The sequence below is a fragment of the Adelges cooleyi genome, unplaced genomic scaffold (genome assembly GCF_023614345.1).
Source record: "Adelges cooleyi isolate 19-005CV unplaced genomic scaffold, UGA_ACOO_1.1 ACOO_flye_CR_arks_rails_tigmint_CR_PRNA_108, whole genome shotgun sequence".
Lineage (NCBI taxonomy): Eukaryota > Metazoa > Arthropoda > Insecta > Hemiptera > Adelgidae > Adelges > Adelges cooleyi.
Genome location: NW_026095761.1, coordinates 17,118,458 through 17,137,564, shown reverse-complemented (window position 1 = coordinate 17,137,564; position 19,107 = coordinate 17,118,458). Strand labels below are relative to the sequence as shown.

The window sequence follows — 19,107 nt, the reverse complement described above, 5'->3', positions numbered from 1 at the left end:
GTTTTGGACAACTATTTTTAAGTTATAAGAGTTTAAAAGTCAGGGAGGTTAGTAAAAACAAAAAAAATTGTGAAAAATTGAAATCACATTGTATAAAAACAATATGAAAAAAGACATTTTAATTTCTTATTAAACCCTATGAGATATTGAGTGGGCCAAGAGAAAAAAATTATTCTGAAGATGACTATTATTCTGTTATCTCTTATCATTGTTATCAACTATTTACGTTATCACTTATCTTGGTAGCCGGTTGTACTCGTAAGTATAGTAAATATAGGTAATAGGTTGTGGCAAAGTGGGCAAAATAACTGGAACTGTCAACATAACACAAAATATTTGTAATGAAATCTCATTTGATTTCGGTTAATTTATATTAATCATGAACTTACGTTAATTTTAAAAGTAACAGTATAAAATTCTGTAGTATAATGTCGATTAATTCGATTTTTTCAACCAAACATTTGGTTCGATTTTTAAAAAAAAACGCAGAAATCATAGTAGAAAAGCGTTTTTCTCAATGTTCTCAGCAATTTGATGTGATAGTCGTAGGCGGAGGCCATGCTGGAACAGAAGCGTGTTCAGCCGCCGCCAGAATGGGTGCTAGTACGTTGTTAGTAACCCACACAAAATCGTCAGTCGGTAAGTTATGGTGAAATTTGTGTCTAAAGGTAACTAATCATTTTGAACGATAAAAATTAATGCATTTAACATATTTTAGGTGAAATGTCGTGTAATCCATCATTCGGTGGAATAGGTAAAGGACACTTGATGAGAGAAATAGATTCTCTTGATGGATTGTGTGCCAAGATCTGCGATTTATCGGGCATACATTACAAAGTAGTATTTTTATAATAATTTTTTTAAAACAGTTCTATATAAATCACAGTTATATTGCAGGTTCTCAACCGTAAGAAAGGACCAGCCGTTTGGGGTCTAAGAGCTCAAATTGATAGGAAACTTTACAAACGCAACCTGCAACATGAGCTCTTCGAGAACACTCCTAATTTAAAGATCCTTGAAGGTTCTGTTGAGGATATTGTACTTGATGAACAAAATAATTGTAGTGGAATATTGCTAGGTAATAGAAATTTATTTGGTAGATAATGCAATTACAAGTATGTAAATAATCATAATTTTTTTGTAATTATTTATTAGAAAATGGTACATTGCTAAAAACTAGATGTGTCGTTTTAACTACCGGAACATTTTTAAATGGTGAAATGTATAGTGGAACGACTGTAAAGCCAGGTGGTCGGATCAATTCTAGACCTTCGACTGGACTAGCTAACACATTAAAAAAATTAGGATTTAAAACTGGTAGAATGAAAACTGGTACCCCTCCTCGTATCGAAAGACAGTCTATAAACTTCACCAATTTGAATTTTGAACCCGGTGACAGTACACCAATACCGTTTTCATTTATGAACGATTCGGTTTGGATTGATGTAAGATACCGTTGGATAAAATTCAGGGGAGGACTAGACAGGCTGGGAACATGTAAAGTTTAATTTAACACTTTATTAAAATATATCTATTTAATTTTTATCATCATATTTGGTACAAAAAAACATTAATATACTGGCTCTAGAAGCTAATAAAATAAAAGCAGCCCAACGGGTATAATATTATTTTACACCTGCTGCACGCCTGCCTCATCCGCCCCTGGATAAATTGTATTTTAATGATTAATTTTTTATTAATTTTTCAGCCTAAAAATCAAATAAAAACATTTATAACATATACTAACAGTAAAGTTCATCAAATTGTGATTGATAATTTAAGTACAAACAGACACATCAAAGAAGAAGTAAAAGGTCCACGTTATTGTCCATCACTAGAATCAAAATCACTTAAGTAAATATAATTAATCTTTTCGACACATGTATTATTTATAGTAATAAACTTATTCACACTAGATTTCGAGATAGAAGTCATCAAATATGGCTGGAAATAGAAGGATTCGATAGCAACATTGTTTACCCAAATGGCTTGTCGTGTACTTTACCCGAAGAGTTACAAGTTAAAATGATTAGAAGCATAGAGGGATTGGAAAATGCAAATATTGTTCAATTTGGTATGATTTTAAAAATCAGTCAATTTACGGGGTACAAATATTTATGAGTGATCCAGATTGTTTGTGGTGCTAATTAAATATTTAGGCTACGGTGTAGAATATGATTATGTCGACCCTCGTGAACTGTACCCTACGTTAGAAACAAAGAAACTGTCCGGTTTGTTTTTTGCTGGACAAATTAACGGCACAACTGGTTACGAAGAAGCAGCCGCTCAAGGTATTTTGGCTGGAATTAATGCCGCTGCCAAAGTAAGAATTATTTATTTCTATATTCTTGTTTGACAAGGGGCTGTATTTCTAATGAAAAACTAAATTTTATCTTAATTTTTTTACAGGCCATAAAAAAGCCCCCTTTTACGCTAAGTAGAACTGAGGCATACATTGGTGTACTCGTAGACGACTTGACAACCTTGGGCACCGATGAACCGTACCGTATGTTTACCGGACGGGCAGAATTCCGTTTGTACTTGAGGCCAGATAACGCGGATATTAGACTTACTCAAAAAGGTTTTTACTAGTATGTCTTTTGCAAATACCACCAGAAATTAATTAATTATTTTTTCCTCACATTTCACGTAGGCTATAATGTAGGTTGTGTAAGCGAAAAACGTTTCAAACAAACTATGAAAATACTTTCTGATATTGAAGAAGCTATCGAATTGTTAAAGTCCATTTCAATGACTATGTATAAATGGAAAACGTTATTGGGATTGAAGACTTCTAGAAATCCTGAAACAAAAACGTACGTGCAAGTACATGTATATATTTTTTTTAATAACCGATTTTCGTTTAACTATTGTTTTAATTTTCAACAGTGCACTCGAAATTTTGGGTTTGGTTACTGAAGGTATTACATTAGAGCAATTAGAAAAAATACTTCCACATGAATTAAATGGAAAATTCAATTGTTCGAAATTGAAAACACGTTTGAAAATTGAAGCCATATACCATTTGTCTGTGCGTAATCAACAGAATGAAATAGAACGTATGGAACTTGATCAAGCTTTACTTTTGCCATCAGATATTGATTATTCAGAGTAACTACTTGATTTATTTCACATAATATTAAATAATTACATAAAAACATTGTATTTTTAGAAAATCACTTAGTTTATCAAAAGAAGAAATAGAAAAGCTTACATATATTCAACCACAAACTGTAAGTTCTACAATCAAATCATTTTTTTTTGTTAATTGATGAAAATTAAAAATTAATATTATTTTTGTTTTGTAGCTAGGAGCCGCTAGTCGAATACCCGGCATAAAATCTAGCACAGTTTTGAGACTGCTTCATTTTATAAAAGGTCAAGAGAATTATAAATACGTTAATTAAATATAGAATTGTGATAGCTAATTGCTTGTTTGTGTATACATCAACATTAAATATAAGTTGAGAAAAGAACTTGATAACATTGTTTTTTGAAAATCAATCGTTTTACTATTTTTTTTTCTTTGATCAGTTTCCAAAAAAAAAAAAAGTAAAACCTATAATTCTTCTAACGTTAATTTTATTATCGTTGTAGATAATATATAAGTGGTTGTGGTAGTCTGACAAAAAAAATAATTACAAATAAAGAATGCCAATGTAATTGAAGCCGCCATCAGGCAAAAGGTTTTCAGTTACTTAAATTAAGCCTGACTTAGGTAAAGTTTTCTAGTCAGTCGCACAGCTATATTATGTGACATGTAAATGTTTACCCCAAGAAATATTCGAATAAGCATTTAAAAAGCAACAAAGGGTTTAAAATTGTATTTTCTATCATTAGGGTGGATACGATCCGGTCGACGTAACCAACCCGACATTCGTCAACTTGTTTACTAATTTTGGACGTTCTAAATTATATAATGAAAAAATAACTCTGATTTAGATATGGTAGTGATGGGTGAATCATGTCAATGAAAGGTTTGCCAATGCATATTCCACTGAAAGTTCACACTACATTTATAGGTTAGGTATTATTACTAATACCTAAGTTTTGGCAGGTATGAAACCTTTTTACATGACCTGCGTCCAACTATAATTTACAATAGTAATTAGTTGGTCCCTATGCCACCTAAGATGATATTATACGGGTAGATAATATATCTCGGCATTCTTTGAGTTACGGTCATCGATAATTAAAAAATAATCATTTAATTGTACCTAGTCACAAATAATAAATGTATTGTGAAGAACAATAGTTTTGCCAGCACAACAATACTCATTCTGACTAATGTTGTATAGTTTTTAGGTACACAACTCGCGTGTCCTCCGGCACTTTCCGATCAAAATGAAATCATATATAACGGTCTTTGTGAAAAACATTCCGCAATCAAACGTTTTCAAAAGTGACTGACCTAAGGTGAATAGTCAAATCATTTTCAAGCAACGCTATTTCTTGTCACTGGGTCATTTAAATTCCTTAAATAGTTTCGAGTCCATTGGCATCCACTATAGGAAATTTTCTTTTAATTCAATTAGGTCTTCATAATTGGCACCTATGTTAATATAAACATACCGTATAGAAATCTAAAAACTTTATTAGTTCCCTATGGATGTGTTTACACATTTTTTCCCCTCAACTTATTTATTATTAGTTGGCCAATATAATACTGCGTTTCTACATTACAGCTAACTTCCTTCATGTGTTTTTATCTATTATCTGCTTGAAATGTGGTTTATTTCTTCATTAGTCCAGTCTCATTTGTTTTGCACTTCTCAGTCCACGTTTGTTTGTTGTACAAGTTTTTCATGATTATAGTACTTGGAAATTATTTATCATAACTACACTAGCACATTTTACATAGAATTGTGTCGAGGGCTCGACAAAGTTGGCAACATATTTAAATTAAATTACCAATACAAAGTAAAACAAAAAATGTTCTTATTTAAATCAAATTAACAATATTTAATACGAATAATTTTGTTTTTTGAAAATTATCCAATAAAAACATATTATTTATAAATTTCGAGTTGAGCTTAAGCCATATGCCCATATCTTTTATAGCATACGAATATGAATGAATAATAAGATGTTATTAATTTTTGTTTTTATTCAGATAAAAATAGTAGTAAAAGTTTTTTTACTTAATTAATCACAAATAAATGGTCGGTCTTGGCTACTTTAATTGTAACATGCTACCTGCCTACCTAAATTGTACTTAACAAATAACTGCGTGTCTAAGATAATGTAATAATTATGCAATCCTCAATGAAGGCCCCAAATCGTCCTATGATATTTAAATTCTCAAATTAAACTGCGTTCTTGTATAATATTTTAATACCAAATTATGTACTATGGAAAATATACCTACTTTAAAAAGCAATGGTTTTATAAGGCCACATAATATTAAATAATATGTATACAATACACAAAAAATAAGAAGATATATTTATATATAGTAACCAAGTACATAGTACTAAATATTTTTGAAAAATACAGACATAATTGTATAGTTATGTATAATAATAAATGAAAAACCATTTTTTTTTTAGAGTAATATAAATAGATGTAATAAATTAATTACATGTGTGTAAAAAATTAAGCTTAGGTTCTTTGTGTAGTTGTGTTGGTAAGAATTTGAGTAGGTACAATATTTAAGGTAGGTCATCAAATACTAGTTTTGATTTATATTTTATATAAACAGAAGTGCATACAATAAGAGTACGCCATGTTGTTATAATATATTTATAATAATTAGAACGTGCATCTAATAAATCGCCCATCTTGGCGATCTGAGAGATATTTTTGGTATAGTTTCATCAACATCTGAACAACGTAGCCGTCTTGTTTTTCTTTAAGATCTGTTAAAACTTTAAAAATAAAAATTGAATTATTTTAATCAATGAGTAGCTTAGTTCCTACTTCCTTTAATACATTTTTTAATTTTATCCATGCATTACTAATTACTGTGTATAAAACATATGAATAAAATCATTAAGCTCAATAATAATATGGTACATTGAATTTAGGCTCAGTAAAAAGTGGCCTTGTAGTAAGAATATTAATTTTATTAATGTGCGTTTATGTTTTTCATTTGAAACGTTATAATTTATACTTTGTAGGATATAACGACGTAAAACAGTTGAGATTTTAAAAGTTGTTCGGATTTGGTCAAGGTTATTGGTAATTACAATATTAGTGTCATTAAAATCGAAAATAAGTCATAAAACAACACCTACGATTTATATTTTAGCTTTGACCCAGAGTGGAGCTGTTAAAATATAAGTTCATCTTGAACTAGCTGATCAATTACTTCATATAAGAAGTTTGTACATCAGATATTATACCTGAAATGGGTTTTTCTACAAACGAACAAGCAAAATATTCAAATTAAAAAATGATTGCATTCATTTTTTGTTTGGGAAAAAAATATAATAACACTACTAAGAACACATTAATTGTCTATGGTTTATCTATTCAAAAGTGATTTTATTATAATAGCCTTTTCCTAGAAGTTTATTTGCGATCAGAGAAAATTAGTTTCTTGCGGCTCACCTCTGTTTTATAATGTTTGTCTAATCTAATCTCTTACATTGATAATAGTAATTTTAATAAATTGACAATAAACTAAATTTGCAATTCCAAAAAAACTATCGTAACTCTTTTAGGTCAAATTTACTAGGCATTATTCATATAAGCTCTGTTATATTGCTTTGGTCTTAGTATTTAAGTAGTATGCCACAAAACTATATTACGATACTCATATACAGTGAAAAGTGATTTATTAAACTATCTGTGCTCAAGATTTGTGATATTATGTACTACAAGAGTGGATACTGTTAGTTAATAACCTGAAATAGTCCAAACAAAAATCAAATTTAATACCACTATTTTTTTTTTACTCTAACAAAATAATTTATTTTTAAATTTAATGTTTTCTTACTAAATAATATAGTACACAACTAATTTTAACAATTCTTCTTATTCTACGTTTTGGCGTTGATTCGGAATGAAACCGAGAAGGTGTTCTAATAATCACTTAGTTGTTCTAAAATAAATGTCGAGAGCAGGAAGACGCCAATAAGCATTTTGGAATTGGCATTGTTCCAAACAAAATAAAAAAAAACTTCCAAGAAACTGTAAGCCAAATAATAGATGGAATTATTAGTTTTTTTTTACTAAATATATTTTAAACCCGTAATAGTTTGTATCTAGTAAATTATATATAAAACACCAAATATGGCAGTGTATATGATATACTGAACTAATAATTAAGGTTATGTTAACCTTTTGTTAAAACTAGTGGCTTAAATATAATCTATTTATCTAATATAATATCTATGTGTAATGTGTATGTAACTATTTATATATAATATAAATTATAAAATCAAAAACTACTAATATATGTAAATAACTGTGCAGTAGGGTACCCAGCAGAAGGGTATGACGTTTTACAAAAAACAATAAATCACTTGTTCAAAACTAAGTGGTTTTTTGATTTTGAAAAACTCCTTTACTGGTTGCATGAAATAAAATAAAATAAAAAAAAACAAAATTAAATTAAAATAATAATATTAATAATTGTAATTGGCTACATGAAGTACATTATTAGATTAGCATTTTAAAATATTGACAACAATATTTTTACAGAATAGTATATATGTATAATGCCTAAATTATAAATATACTTATCTGTGAGAACGAAAAATGAACACATATATACATAATATATGTATATATATTACACAATACTAGTTACCTAGAAACGAATATTTATAATACTATATTTTAAAACGCTAAGCAAGGCACTACTATTTTCGTAGCTTTCCATTTGTATGAATGTAACTGACTTGATTAGTTTTATGATCAACAGTATTCAGATCTTCATCAGGCCCTAAATCGTGAAAAAGAATTTGTTAAATTTAATTAACAACAATACACACTAGTAGGTTTATAAAAGTAAATAGTAACTAAAATACCTTTTAAATAGTGACAGAAATTCTTAGTCTTATCCCAATCTTCAACGAGCGACAAATTGAACATTGAATAGGATGCGCTTCCTGTCACCTCAGCCTCGATATCTAGGAACTTTGGTAACCGGTCGAGAAGTTCTTTGTCCTCAAGAGCAGAATACGTCTCAAGCAGTACTAACCCTTCACATCTGAAATATTGTAAGCAAGTTAAAATATAACATGGTATTGGTTTAATAAAATTTTAAAAATTTACCTAGGATGGCAGGGTTTGCAATAAATATCCAGCTGGAAATACTGATTGTTGTGTATAAAGCATCGTCGTTTTTTATAAATCGGATAGTGTGTTTCGTCTTTCTGCGACAATAAATTTACATAATCTCGGTGACTTAGCTGAGTCTTCACTTCGATGACCTGACCTCGAACTCGTGGCCTACGAATGGTATGAGTATAATTCCAATGCCCTTCAAAAAAATAAATACATCCGGTTATAAAAAACTGAAACAAATTATTTTGCTCATTTCAACGTGTCGCCCAACCTTTTTGTCCTCGTTTTCGCAGACGAGCTTGCATATTTTTAGTATATGTTTGTAAATAATTATGGACAACGTCGAAATCTTGAAACGGAGGAAACAACTGATCACTGGGAAGATATTTCACCAGCCATTTTCGTTTCTTCGAGTTTGTCGCCAAACGATCACCGGTATCGAGACCCAATTTTTGACATACGGCCTGAAAAATATAATAACATTGAAAAGGGGACAAAAGAGACTCACAAATTCATTTACCGCTATCATTCTGCAAATTTTATTTTCAAAGTCAGATGAATTATCAATTACATCAAAATACGGATGACCTATCCACGACGCCGATGCTTTAGTATCCAAACTTCTCGCCAACGATACGTCTTCTCTTCTGCTTGAATGATCCTTAAGAACAAAATATTCAAAATGCAATTATTGCAATTTTGAAAAAAAATATCTTCAATAAAATAATTACTTCTGTCGTATAAAAGTCTTCAGCGCCACAAGCAGCAGAAACCATATGTATTATTTGATTATAGCGATTGTCTCTCAAATCGACCATGTTAAAATTATTATCTTTCATTATTTGATCCCATTTACTGCTAGACACATCTGCAAAAAAATTGCAATTGGGTTCAAATTCAAATTTTTGCGTTGTTGAATCCAAGTGTTAAAACAGTAATGTGAATTTCTCTTTGCCATGTTAATACTCGAGTATAAACATTTTAACTTTGGCCTTATTATTATTATTTTTTTTTTTTGTTAATCTAATAGTTATTCAAGTGTACTAATTACATGCGGCAGCATCCATGGCGCCTCTGTCGCAAATAATCAGACAATCTTGTTCGCATGTTTCTCCAAGTTCAAAAAATGTATTTTCCATTTGTAGCATACATCTGAGCAAGTTTTCTTGGAATTTATGAGCTACAACAGAATATAATAGTATCATTACTATATTTAAGTGCATGACATGATATTAGGTGTAGTCTTAATAAATAATGGGACATAAGCATGATTTCCTCAGGCAAGACTTGTAGGGCTTTTTAAATCAATATATTAGCTTCACAACCGTTTTTGTTCATGTTATTTACAATACTGTAAAATCACTAAATATTTACTTTTTTAGTATTTTCCAGAGCTCTACCGACTTTTTTAAAACTCCAATGGTACATGCTTAATTAGTATTTTAAAGTAACTAAAATAAAAAATTACAATTATTTTAAGAGAACGAGTGTCTCAATGAATCACTCTGTATTGTAGCTGTAGTTAGTCGTGGTAAATTGGTAGGTGATCTGATGTTTTATCGTTATAATTGCATCTCAAGATTAACACATTTGCAATGGGCAAGAAGAAACGGAGCAAAAATAAATGTTGTCTTGCTCGGTGTGAAAAACATGCTTACAATTTAAATAACTGGCTCGTGGCCAAATATTAAAATGATTTTATTTAAGGTCACTCTTAAGGTAGCTAATAAAATTTATATCTTGTACCTTCGTCGTCATTCAGTTCCGAAAATTTGACTCCACCACTGAAAAGATACATAATAAAATGTACTCGGTTTAAAATTATTTATAAACTGCGCACGTTGTAAGTTATCTTTGGAAAGCGCTTTTTTATTGTAGACACTAAATGCTTTGTGTTGGTCATTAAATATACAAACATAAGGAGTATAAATAACTTGAAGTAACAAAAATCGAAACAATAGACTTTTTTAAGAGACAGGTCTAAATTGTTTGTTTAACTCAAGTTTATTGTGAGACTTAAAGAGTTTTTTTATAGAAAAGGTAGGGAAATGGGTAGAGAACAATTTTCTCTACTAAAATATAACCTTGATTGCGGACATTGCTCGAGTATAGCACCTACTTAAAATGTTAAAATTAATATATTTTGAAAAAATTATTTTAAGAGTAATCACTGTTAATTTTTTTAACATAATAAATTAGGTAACAATTGGCAACTTTTTATTTTAATATTAATAAAAATGGTATTACCTTAAAAGAACATTGGCCGTCTCTGGAACCCTATACACCTGAAATTGAACGTAAAGTATAAAACTCCTTTGTTCACAAAATATATTTACTTTACACGTCTTACCTTCCATCCTAAATTTTCAAAAAAGGTGCTCAGTCTCGACTGCCCCGTTGTTTTACCACCACAAGGACCTAAAACACAAAAAAAAAAACACTACTTTTATTAAATCATTTTAACACCAAGTTTAAAGTTTTATACTTTAACTTTACTCAAGTTTGAAAGCAATGCTAATTCTCATAAGTTATACCTAATTAGATGAGTGCTATTAAAAAAGAGGTATAAAAAAAAATAAAGAAATCATACGTGTAATAATTGTCAATGGTCTCATTTAAATACTTTAGGTAATTTTTTTTTTTAGTTCCCATGAAAAGCCAAAACGTTTTTTGTAATATTCCGGTTGCAAATTTAAAAAGGCGTCTTAAAACTGAATTAATGAAATTCATGTTTATTCAAAGAAAAAACATATTATGTAAAAACATTTCAAGGTTCAAACGGTTCATTAACAAGCAGTTTACACAATAAATAATCGTGGATAAAAATAATTAAGATTGTAAGGCAAAGAATTTTTATTTTTTTTTATTTTGCAGCAAATTTTTTTATCATGTAAATTGAATGGACATAATTTATAAATATTTTCTGAAAAATATACTATTGAAAAAACGTTTTATCTCATATGTTCTAAACAACATTGTCTATTATGCATGCCGGTGATAATCCATAGGTGATTTAATTCATACACGTTGAATGAAAGAAAGCAAGCAAATTTTACAGATAAAAATTTTGAGATAAATGCCATAATTGCACGACGCGGCATTATCATATTATTATTTAAACGGCCAACAATATTAAAAAAAATAGGGTTTTATCGACAAATCGAAAAAAACTGTCTAACTAAACACTATTATTATATTAATAATTATTATTACATGACCGAACTAACGGGTTTCCGCGTTTTTCAAGTGCTTCGAATGCCGGCTGTGTTTACACTTTATTCATTTTAGCTGTCATATTTTAATGAGTACATATGTGTCTAAATCTGAATTAGGTTCAATGCACCAAGACAAAGTCATACAACCATATTTCTGGCCAACTATAAAACATGCGATATTTATTTGATATCAAAGCAGAATGGAGGTCAGTAGGTACTTGCATACGAGGACATGGAGATTAGCCATGCTAACATTATATATGCGATTTGATTTGATGACAAATCGTTATTTGTTCAACTTCAACTGAATTGTAATTGAGCAAATTAAAAGTCTCTCGTTTAATTATACAGGAGCTTCGCGTTATAAACAACCGACGAGGCAGACGTAAAATGTAATATTATAAAATAATAAGTTGTGTGGTGTGTCTTTTGATCAATTTGTTTTTGTCCAAACGAAAATCATAACAAGCCAGAGTAAATAATGGAAATGACGTTTATTAACATAACCATAATAATTAAACGATAATTTGAATGTTAACGAAGTACCGATGACACACACACAAGGAGATTTTTTCAAACATTATTGTCACTAGAATAATACTTGAAATGCTAACCTTGAAACGTTGACGTAGGTGTAGTAAAATTTATTAATGCGTATTACCCGTAATAGTAGTGTATTGTACTATGGGAGTGAAACTTAAGCTTTGTTGGTATAAATATAATTTAAAACTACAACGGTCCATTTTCACAACCATCAAAAGTCGAAACATTATAAACCCCGTTAAATAGCGTTACGAGCTCTAAAGAATTTTAATTAAATTTAAACAAAGCCAACAAGAAAAAAATATCAAAGTATAAAGCACATTATATAATAATATGTTTAAGGTCTAGAACTGCATTTAATCGATGTGAACTTTTTAAGGTCATCATAAACTCGGTTATTCGATTTTATTTAACATGTCAGTCAATGCATTAAAGCGTAAATCCTTAAAATAATTTTAAACGATAAGAAATTCCTATTAAAAGTAAATATTTTTACTGTAAGCAATGTGCTTCGAGCTTTTTCTAAGTGTGGTCGATACAACAAAGATTCCCAAACATAATGTAGCCACTATATTCCTACTACAGGACATGACAACGTATGTTGAGGCTTCAAAAATATTGTTTACAGATATTGCCGTTAAATTTAGCAAATTTCTAAAGAAAACAGGAAAATTTTATTTTATATTGACATATAACGTGTACAATGTTGTTGTTGATGCTATAAATTATTATAGTATATTTTTCACTAAATTAAAAAAATGTACAATTACTTGGTAAACTACAAGAAACGGTGGCACATCACGCATAACTCACAAGGTACAAAAATATTGCTATTGATACACGCTCAAGTAGCACTGGTCTAAATAGCACACGCGGTTTTGTTTACCATGACCAAAGTTCAATGAAACAACTGCTTGTTTCTTTTTGAATATTACACGCTATTTCATTAACTATAGTACATAATATATTATTATTACAAAACTGTGCAGCAGCGCATACTGCTCTCACGCGTGGATCACGATTCTAACATAATCACTAGCCAAATATTTATTATTATAAAATAGGCCGACCGTGGAAAATTATATATGATGCGCAAAAATATGAAATTCATCGCTTTAGCTGGTTTTTTTACCGTTGAATTGCACGGTAAAAGTTCTGATTAAAATAATAATACAAATCATCTACAACACTTTGCAAGGATATTATAACAAATTGAAATCTACGGATAATAACAATAATAATAATAGGTATAAACAGTGTAGTAAAATCGTTCATCGACAGTATATAGGCTCGGTTTAATTGTATTCTTGATAATTACTAATCTGATAAGCTTTAAATAATAAATAATAATAAGCTGTTAGGTTATTTCCCAATGCTCATTGCAAGCTATTCATCATTCATCTACAGTAAGCATGGCACACACACGCGTTAAGCAGAGGACACGAGAAAAGTAACCTATATACTTAAATCAAAAATTAATTAGCTTCTTATTGGCCTCAGATAACCTTTGGAGACATCAAATCATATCCACCATCACATCTCGACTTCGCCAATATAACAAGACGTGGTCTCGAAAAAATATAGGTAAACTAACTTGGTTACTTATTTGAAAACATTTAAAAAAAACACATTAGCTTTGAAAGTAAAAAAACAACATTGCAAAGAAAACACGCTATGGCGTTAAATTTATTGTCTAACGTGACCCAGAAAGATTATTATTTTGGCTGACCTAAGGGACACACAGTTTTAATACGCCCACATGAACCGTTTTTTAACTTTACATAGCAACGTTTAAAAAAAAATAGAGTAGTAAAAAGTTGTCAATTTCAAATATATATTTGCTAAAATTTGGTCATCTATTATGATATGGCATTACAGCATCAGCAATATGCAATAATAATAATAATTCATATTGGGAAATTGGAATCATATCAATAGAAATTGTAAGGCCTTGTAGTATAATATAAACATTCAACGTCCATCGACCTTAAAAGTTTAAAGCTACCAACACGCAATAGGAAATTATCGAAAATATGCTGTTAAAAAGTTGAATAACCCAAAAAATGTTTGTGATTTTTTTTCATAACATACTGTATAGCATTAGTGAATAGATAAATGATCTGATAATGAGCAGTGAATCGGTGTTGTTTAGACTCCAAAAGTTTGTACACGCCATAGATGATTAACACACCGTAATAACACAGAGAATAGGTTAAATGGTATAATTGGTTGGTGTTCAGCGGTCATTTATTTTATTCCCTTTGATCTAAAAATAAAATAGTAAATTATGTGAAATAATCATTCCCGTCCGAGTTAATAACAAAATCGTTTTTCCCCAGCTCAAGTTGTTAACAAAAGCCAACCAAACACAGTACTGTATTTGTTAATGGCTCTAATCCTTTTAATACCATCAATTAAATGTAATTTAAATTTTGGTAATATATTATGTAGGTATTTTAAAAAAATGTGCCTGTTAATCACCATAATATTTATAAAAATATTTTTACTTTATAATGTAGGTACACAGATAACAGTAATGATACACAACACAGTAATCGCCTGTACAAACGAACATCGAACGTTTTTAATTAATATTAAATAATTTGCTAATTAAAAATACATAAAACTAAAAAACAAACAGACATTACTTTCCGGCTATCCAAGTACATTAGGCTGGGATGATATTAATTATTGTTGGAGCCACTAAATTTTCATTCCCATACATTGGTAATGAATGTTTAGTATCCTTATTTATTAATTTAAAAACATTGTCAATATTATATTATATAATTAAACTGATAAATTGTACTACTTAGACAGTATTCTCTAATAAGCAATAATTGCTATAGCATATATAGTTTGTACATCGTCCGGTAATGTAATGCTACTATTATTATTCACATGACTGTAATGATAACTTCAAATAGACTAAATTACATTCAGGCAACTTCAACAATTATACATAATCGTCAATCAAATAATTTACAAACCATATTAACTAGTTAAAAAAAAAGCAAATGTGTAATGTGTTTAAAAATGAACAAAAAAATTACATCTTAACACTCCGTTTCCTTGAAACCGTAAAAAAGTAACCTTAATCATAAAATTAAAGACAATAACCCTTTGGTATGTAAACACAAAAATAGTTGTAGTCTGTCACTTTTTACTAGTTAGTTGGTAATAATAATTGATAAGTGAAAAAAATAAAATAGTTTCAAATATCTTAATATCATGAGACATACCCAACAGTAAAGTATTAACTATGTTTTGGTATTGTTTGATCGTGGGAAAAAAATTACATTTTGATCATTTCTAATAGTCCATTTTCGCTACCTAGGAAATTTTCATTTCGGACTACTGTGGACCGCTTACCTATTGCATATTATATTTTTTTAGGTTTCATATAATATGATATCCAATAAAGTATACTACTATGTATGTTACTACTGTTTAATAGAGTTATAACGCCATACAAAATAATATATTGGCTGACAATCCGCTCAATTGACACGCAAGCTTTATCTATATGGCTTCATAAATTATAATCCCACAAAGGCGTGTGGCGTCAATCATAATATAAGAGTAGTTCATTACATACTATAAAATTTAAAGAATAACTTATGTAAGGTACTTTTAAGCAATAAACGTCTTATTCCTTCGATTTACAACTCATTCATTTTTATTGAACATTGTCCACAATACAGTATGAACCGGAAATGATCAATTTTACAACAAAAAAAAACGAGCAGAGTATCTACCCGAAATCAAATTATTTAGAATACACACAAGTGTAATGTAATTGTTTACTGTGAGGACAAACTTTAAACGAATTCCCAAAAATATCAGAATCTACTATATGACTATAGAAGAAACATTAAAGAAACTCGACTGTGTTTTAATCAATATAAATGTATTTTTTATACAATCAAAATATATCAAATTAACTGTAAAAAAGAAGTAATTTACTGTAAATCTTTAAACGTTTACTGTTAGCATAAACCTTGATGTAAATTGTAAAGTCAAGTGAAAGTAAAACAAACGATATTTTCCACGAGTTTTCCAACTTAATTCTTATAAATTCGTGACTGTTTATCAGATCTATTAATATTAATATTTGTTTTGTTTTCACATTCACAGCTAAACGCAACATATTTTTTTTTATGAAATAACAACATTGTTTGAGCAGGTACATTAAGAACAAAGGAGTTGATCAAATATAGTAAACTGCGAATTGCCATAATGTTAAAAGTACATTACGTTTATTTGACGATAACCACAAAGTTAAAGTCCAAAAGTAAAATCACATCGAAATTTGTAAAGAAATTGTTTATTTATTTAGAAATACTTACAAATTACAATATACTTTGATAAATAATAAAATTTACAAACTATATATGAAAAACTGGAATTATTTGCCCTGTGAAGTGTAGACGATTAATATCCCAAATTCTAACATTTTTTGTTCGGGGTTGGCGTCAACTGACTAGACCAAAGAACATCTAAACTATTAGATATTGTTGCAAAAGAATATGCTGGAATGTTAGGACTTATCCACTAAGATGTATTTTGAACCTTCTAACATACCCTAATCACATGGTCAACCAGGTAGCACGTGAGAACTAGAAAACAGCGAAGATTTACAATTGTTGATTTATTTGTAAAATTATAAAACCATAAACAAAATTATACTCCACTAATTTTTGCACAAATATTTTAAATCAGACTTATTTTTCATTTTAAATCTTTTCGATTTTTTTGCAGAACTTAAAATTAAAATGTTTTTAAAAATTGTATGTTGGGAGTTTGTTGAGATGTTTACCACTTGTGAAACGGGCGGTTTTGTTTAGTAGGCCTGTTTTGTTCATTGTAATGGAATATATTTTGGCGGCAACAACACGATCAAGAAGATATGGTTATTAAACAAAATAAAATGTTTTTGTGTACAAATAATAAAAACTGTGATGAATGACGCTTATTTACTTTGTTACTTGATAGAATTATTGTCTTAACCCAAATAAATGGCAAACGTGAAATGTGTAGGTATATTTGATCAAAATATGAAAAACACGACAGATAAAATCAGGATTATATATTTTAGGTATATTTTGCAAGACAATAACAAAGAATAGGCGCAATTTGAAAGGTGCTTAGCACTCCTAGTATTGAAATTAAACCCCACTTATTTTAGCGAATTTGCGCACCTGTATACAAATATACGAATGTATATTTTAAATGAAAAAAACTACATAACTCGGCTAAAAAAAAATCTTACCCAGACATTCCATAACGCGCTTGATAAAATATTTAAAAGCATCGCACCTTTCTAAAAAACAGGTAACAAAAATTTAGGACTATGAAAAATTTAACAACATGTTACAGGTAAAACGTAGTATTATAGCGTTGCAAAAAACACAGCGTCGGTATTTCAAATATCCTGAATAAGTAAAAACGTTTTTTGTCAGGTAAACACAAAATTTAGATATAATTCTATACTGCGCTGTATTTGACATACATATTTATTTTTAGAAATATAATTACTACGCCAAAATGCCAACAATTTTTCACAATAACTAGGTATAAACATATTATTTTTTTATCTATATGTACCTAATTGACCGAATAATAACCAGTTGTTCGATAGCTACAATAATCGTTCGAATGTTCATTCTATTAATAATTATTAATTTTCGCCCATTGTGTATACAAAAATATAGATGGGAATGCTTCAAAAAATCGGTTTCTTTAACGCTAATCTCTTTTGTTTTGTTAGCTATTTTACAAGTCGACAATACTTAATGTGCAATTAAAAAAGTCTCTAAACAATGGCACAACCACGTTTAATTTTAGAAACGTTCAAAGAAGTATCACAGATTAAGTATCTTACAACTATTCAATTGGCGTTTTTTATTATTGTAAAAACCAGCCGTAAAGGCCAATGGGTTATCCATGTATACCTACCTGAACTAGTTGCTCGCCACTAGTTACTCCACGGGTGGTCAATTTTAAAATTTTGAAACAGTAGTATTATTATTTATTAGTATAATGAATACGATATTTGTTAGATGAAAAACAAATGTGCATATTGTTGCATGAAAATTATGCAACAAATTGCTGTGTCTCGAAAAACCAGTAAACTTTTTTTCTTTTTCTTTTTGAGGTGGGGACGTATTGTGTATTTTTTGTAAATACAATTAGACGTATATTATAAAATGTGGGTTTTTTTTTTTATTGTAAGTGATCACAAGCTATCTCACATCTGAGAAGTGAGAACACAAGTAGGTATAAAAATATTAATCAAACTAACGAGTTCACGATTAACAAAATGATACCTAAAATAAACGTGATAATAGCAACAAAATACAACACTTAAAATTACAAATGTAATAAAAATATTATTGTATTAGTCATACCTACGTTTTCTCGATAGCGTGTAAACAAAAATATAATACACCTTCTAAGGTCATCGTACTAACTTTGGTTTAACACTAAATTTATTAAAAAACTAATCCTATTATTGATTAACTATTGGTTATTTTTTTATTAATAATTAACTAAAATAAATTCTTACCGCCAGTTAACACGATCTTGTACATTTTCTTAATTTTCCCGTCCATTATTGTTGTTAGTACTGTGTGTGCTGTAAGTGTTGGTTAACTGTAATGACAGGATAATTCCTGTAACTGGAACGTGACCATGTGACTATCACTTGTTGTAGTTGCCACTTAAAGATATTGTTTGAAAATGTGAAAAGGTTCGCATGATCATGGACATTCTTGCAATAGAATTATATTTCATACTGCTATGCATCAACTGAATTATTATAGATGAAAAATATAAGTGAATGTAACACGACAAAAATATACAACTAAAAGTTTCGGCGCGGAATATTATGTAAATAGACCAGAAGAGGACAGACCGAATGGACGTCCACACGGTCGGCCGAAATCACTCGTTTGATGTAGGATTAGCGGTTTGGTAGTGTGCTCTGTTATCATTGTGCTCTGTTATCAGTTATATTATATTATTATTATCACAATAGTTATCAATATAATGCGTTATCAGTAAAACCCATAAATAAAACAAGATTATGTAATATATTGACTGAATAGTATAC

At 29.4% G+C, this 19,107-nt stretch overlaps 2 protein-coding genes across 5 annotated transcripts; one reads left to right on the top strand and one right to left on the bottom strand.

Annotated features, from left to right (window-relative positions):
• Positions 1 to 273: 273 nt before the first annotated feature.
• Positions 274 to 3,467, top strand: LOC126842106 (protein MTO1 homolog, mitochondrial). The gene is made up of 12 exons (XM_050578991.1): positions 274 to 639; positions 719 to 837; positions 898 to 1,078; positions 1,156 to 1,445; positions 1,709 to 1,854; positions 1,917 to 2,074; positions 2,160 to 2,323; positions 2,410 to 2,581; positions 2,654 to 2,816; positions 2,890 to 3,111; positions 3,173 to 3,233; positions 3,309 to 3,467. Exons 1-12 carry the CDS (start codon positions 429 to 431, stop codon positions 3,405 to 3,407), a joined length of 1,986 nt encoding a protein of 661 aa, XP_050434948.1. The 5' UTR covers positions 274 to 428; the 3' UTR covers positions 3,408 to 3,467.
• Positions 3,468 to 5,589: 2,122 nt separating this feature from the next.
• LOC126847392 (TRPL translocation defect protein 14) lies at positions 5,590 to 18,960 on the bottom strand. Of its 4 annotated transcripts, none has more exons than XM_050587578.1 (12): positions 18,562 to 18,960; positions 10,586 to 10,653; positions 10,483 to 10,520; positions 9,982 to 10,019; positions 9,287 to 9,415; positions 8,967 to 9,103; positions 8,756 to 8,896; positions 8,507 to 8,699; positions 8,224 to 8,431; positions 7,977 to 8,158; positions 7,848 to 7,891; positions 5,590 to 5,867 (listed from the first exon to the last, which is right to left on the bottom strand). In XM_050587578.1, the coding sequence occupies exons 1-12, from the start codon at positions 18,605 to 18,607 to the stop codon at positions 5,862 to 5,864; spliced, it is 1,230 nt and encodes a 409-aa protein (XP_050443535.1). In that variant the 5' UTR covers positions 18,608 to 18,960; the 3' UTR covers positions 5,590 to 5,861. The 4 variants fall into 4 exon arrangements, with proteins under 4 accessions (XP_050443535.1, XP_050443536.1, XP_050443534.1 ...); XM_050587579.1 differs by lacking the exon at positions 5,590 to 5,867 and adding an exon at positions 7,280 to 7,513; XM_050587577.1 differs by lacking the exon at positions 5,590 to 5,867 and having other exon boundaries at positions 7,553 to 7,891.
• Between the last annotated feature and the right edge of the window lie 147 nt (positions 18,961 to 19,107).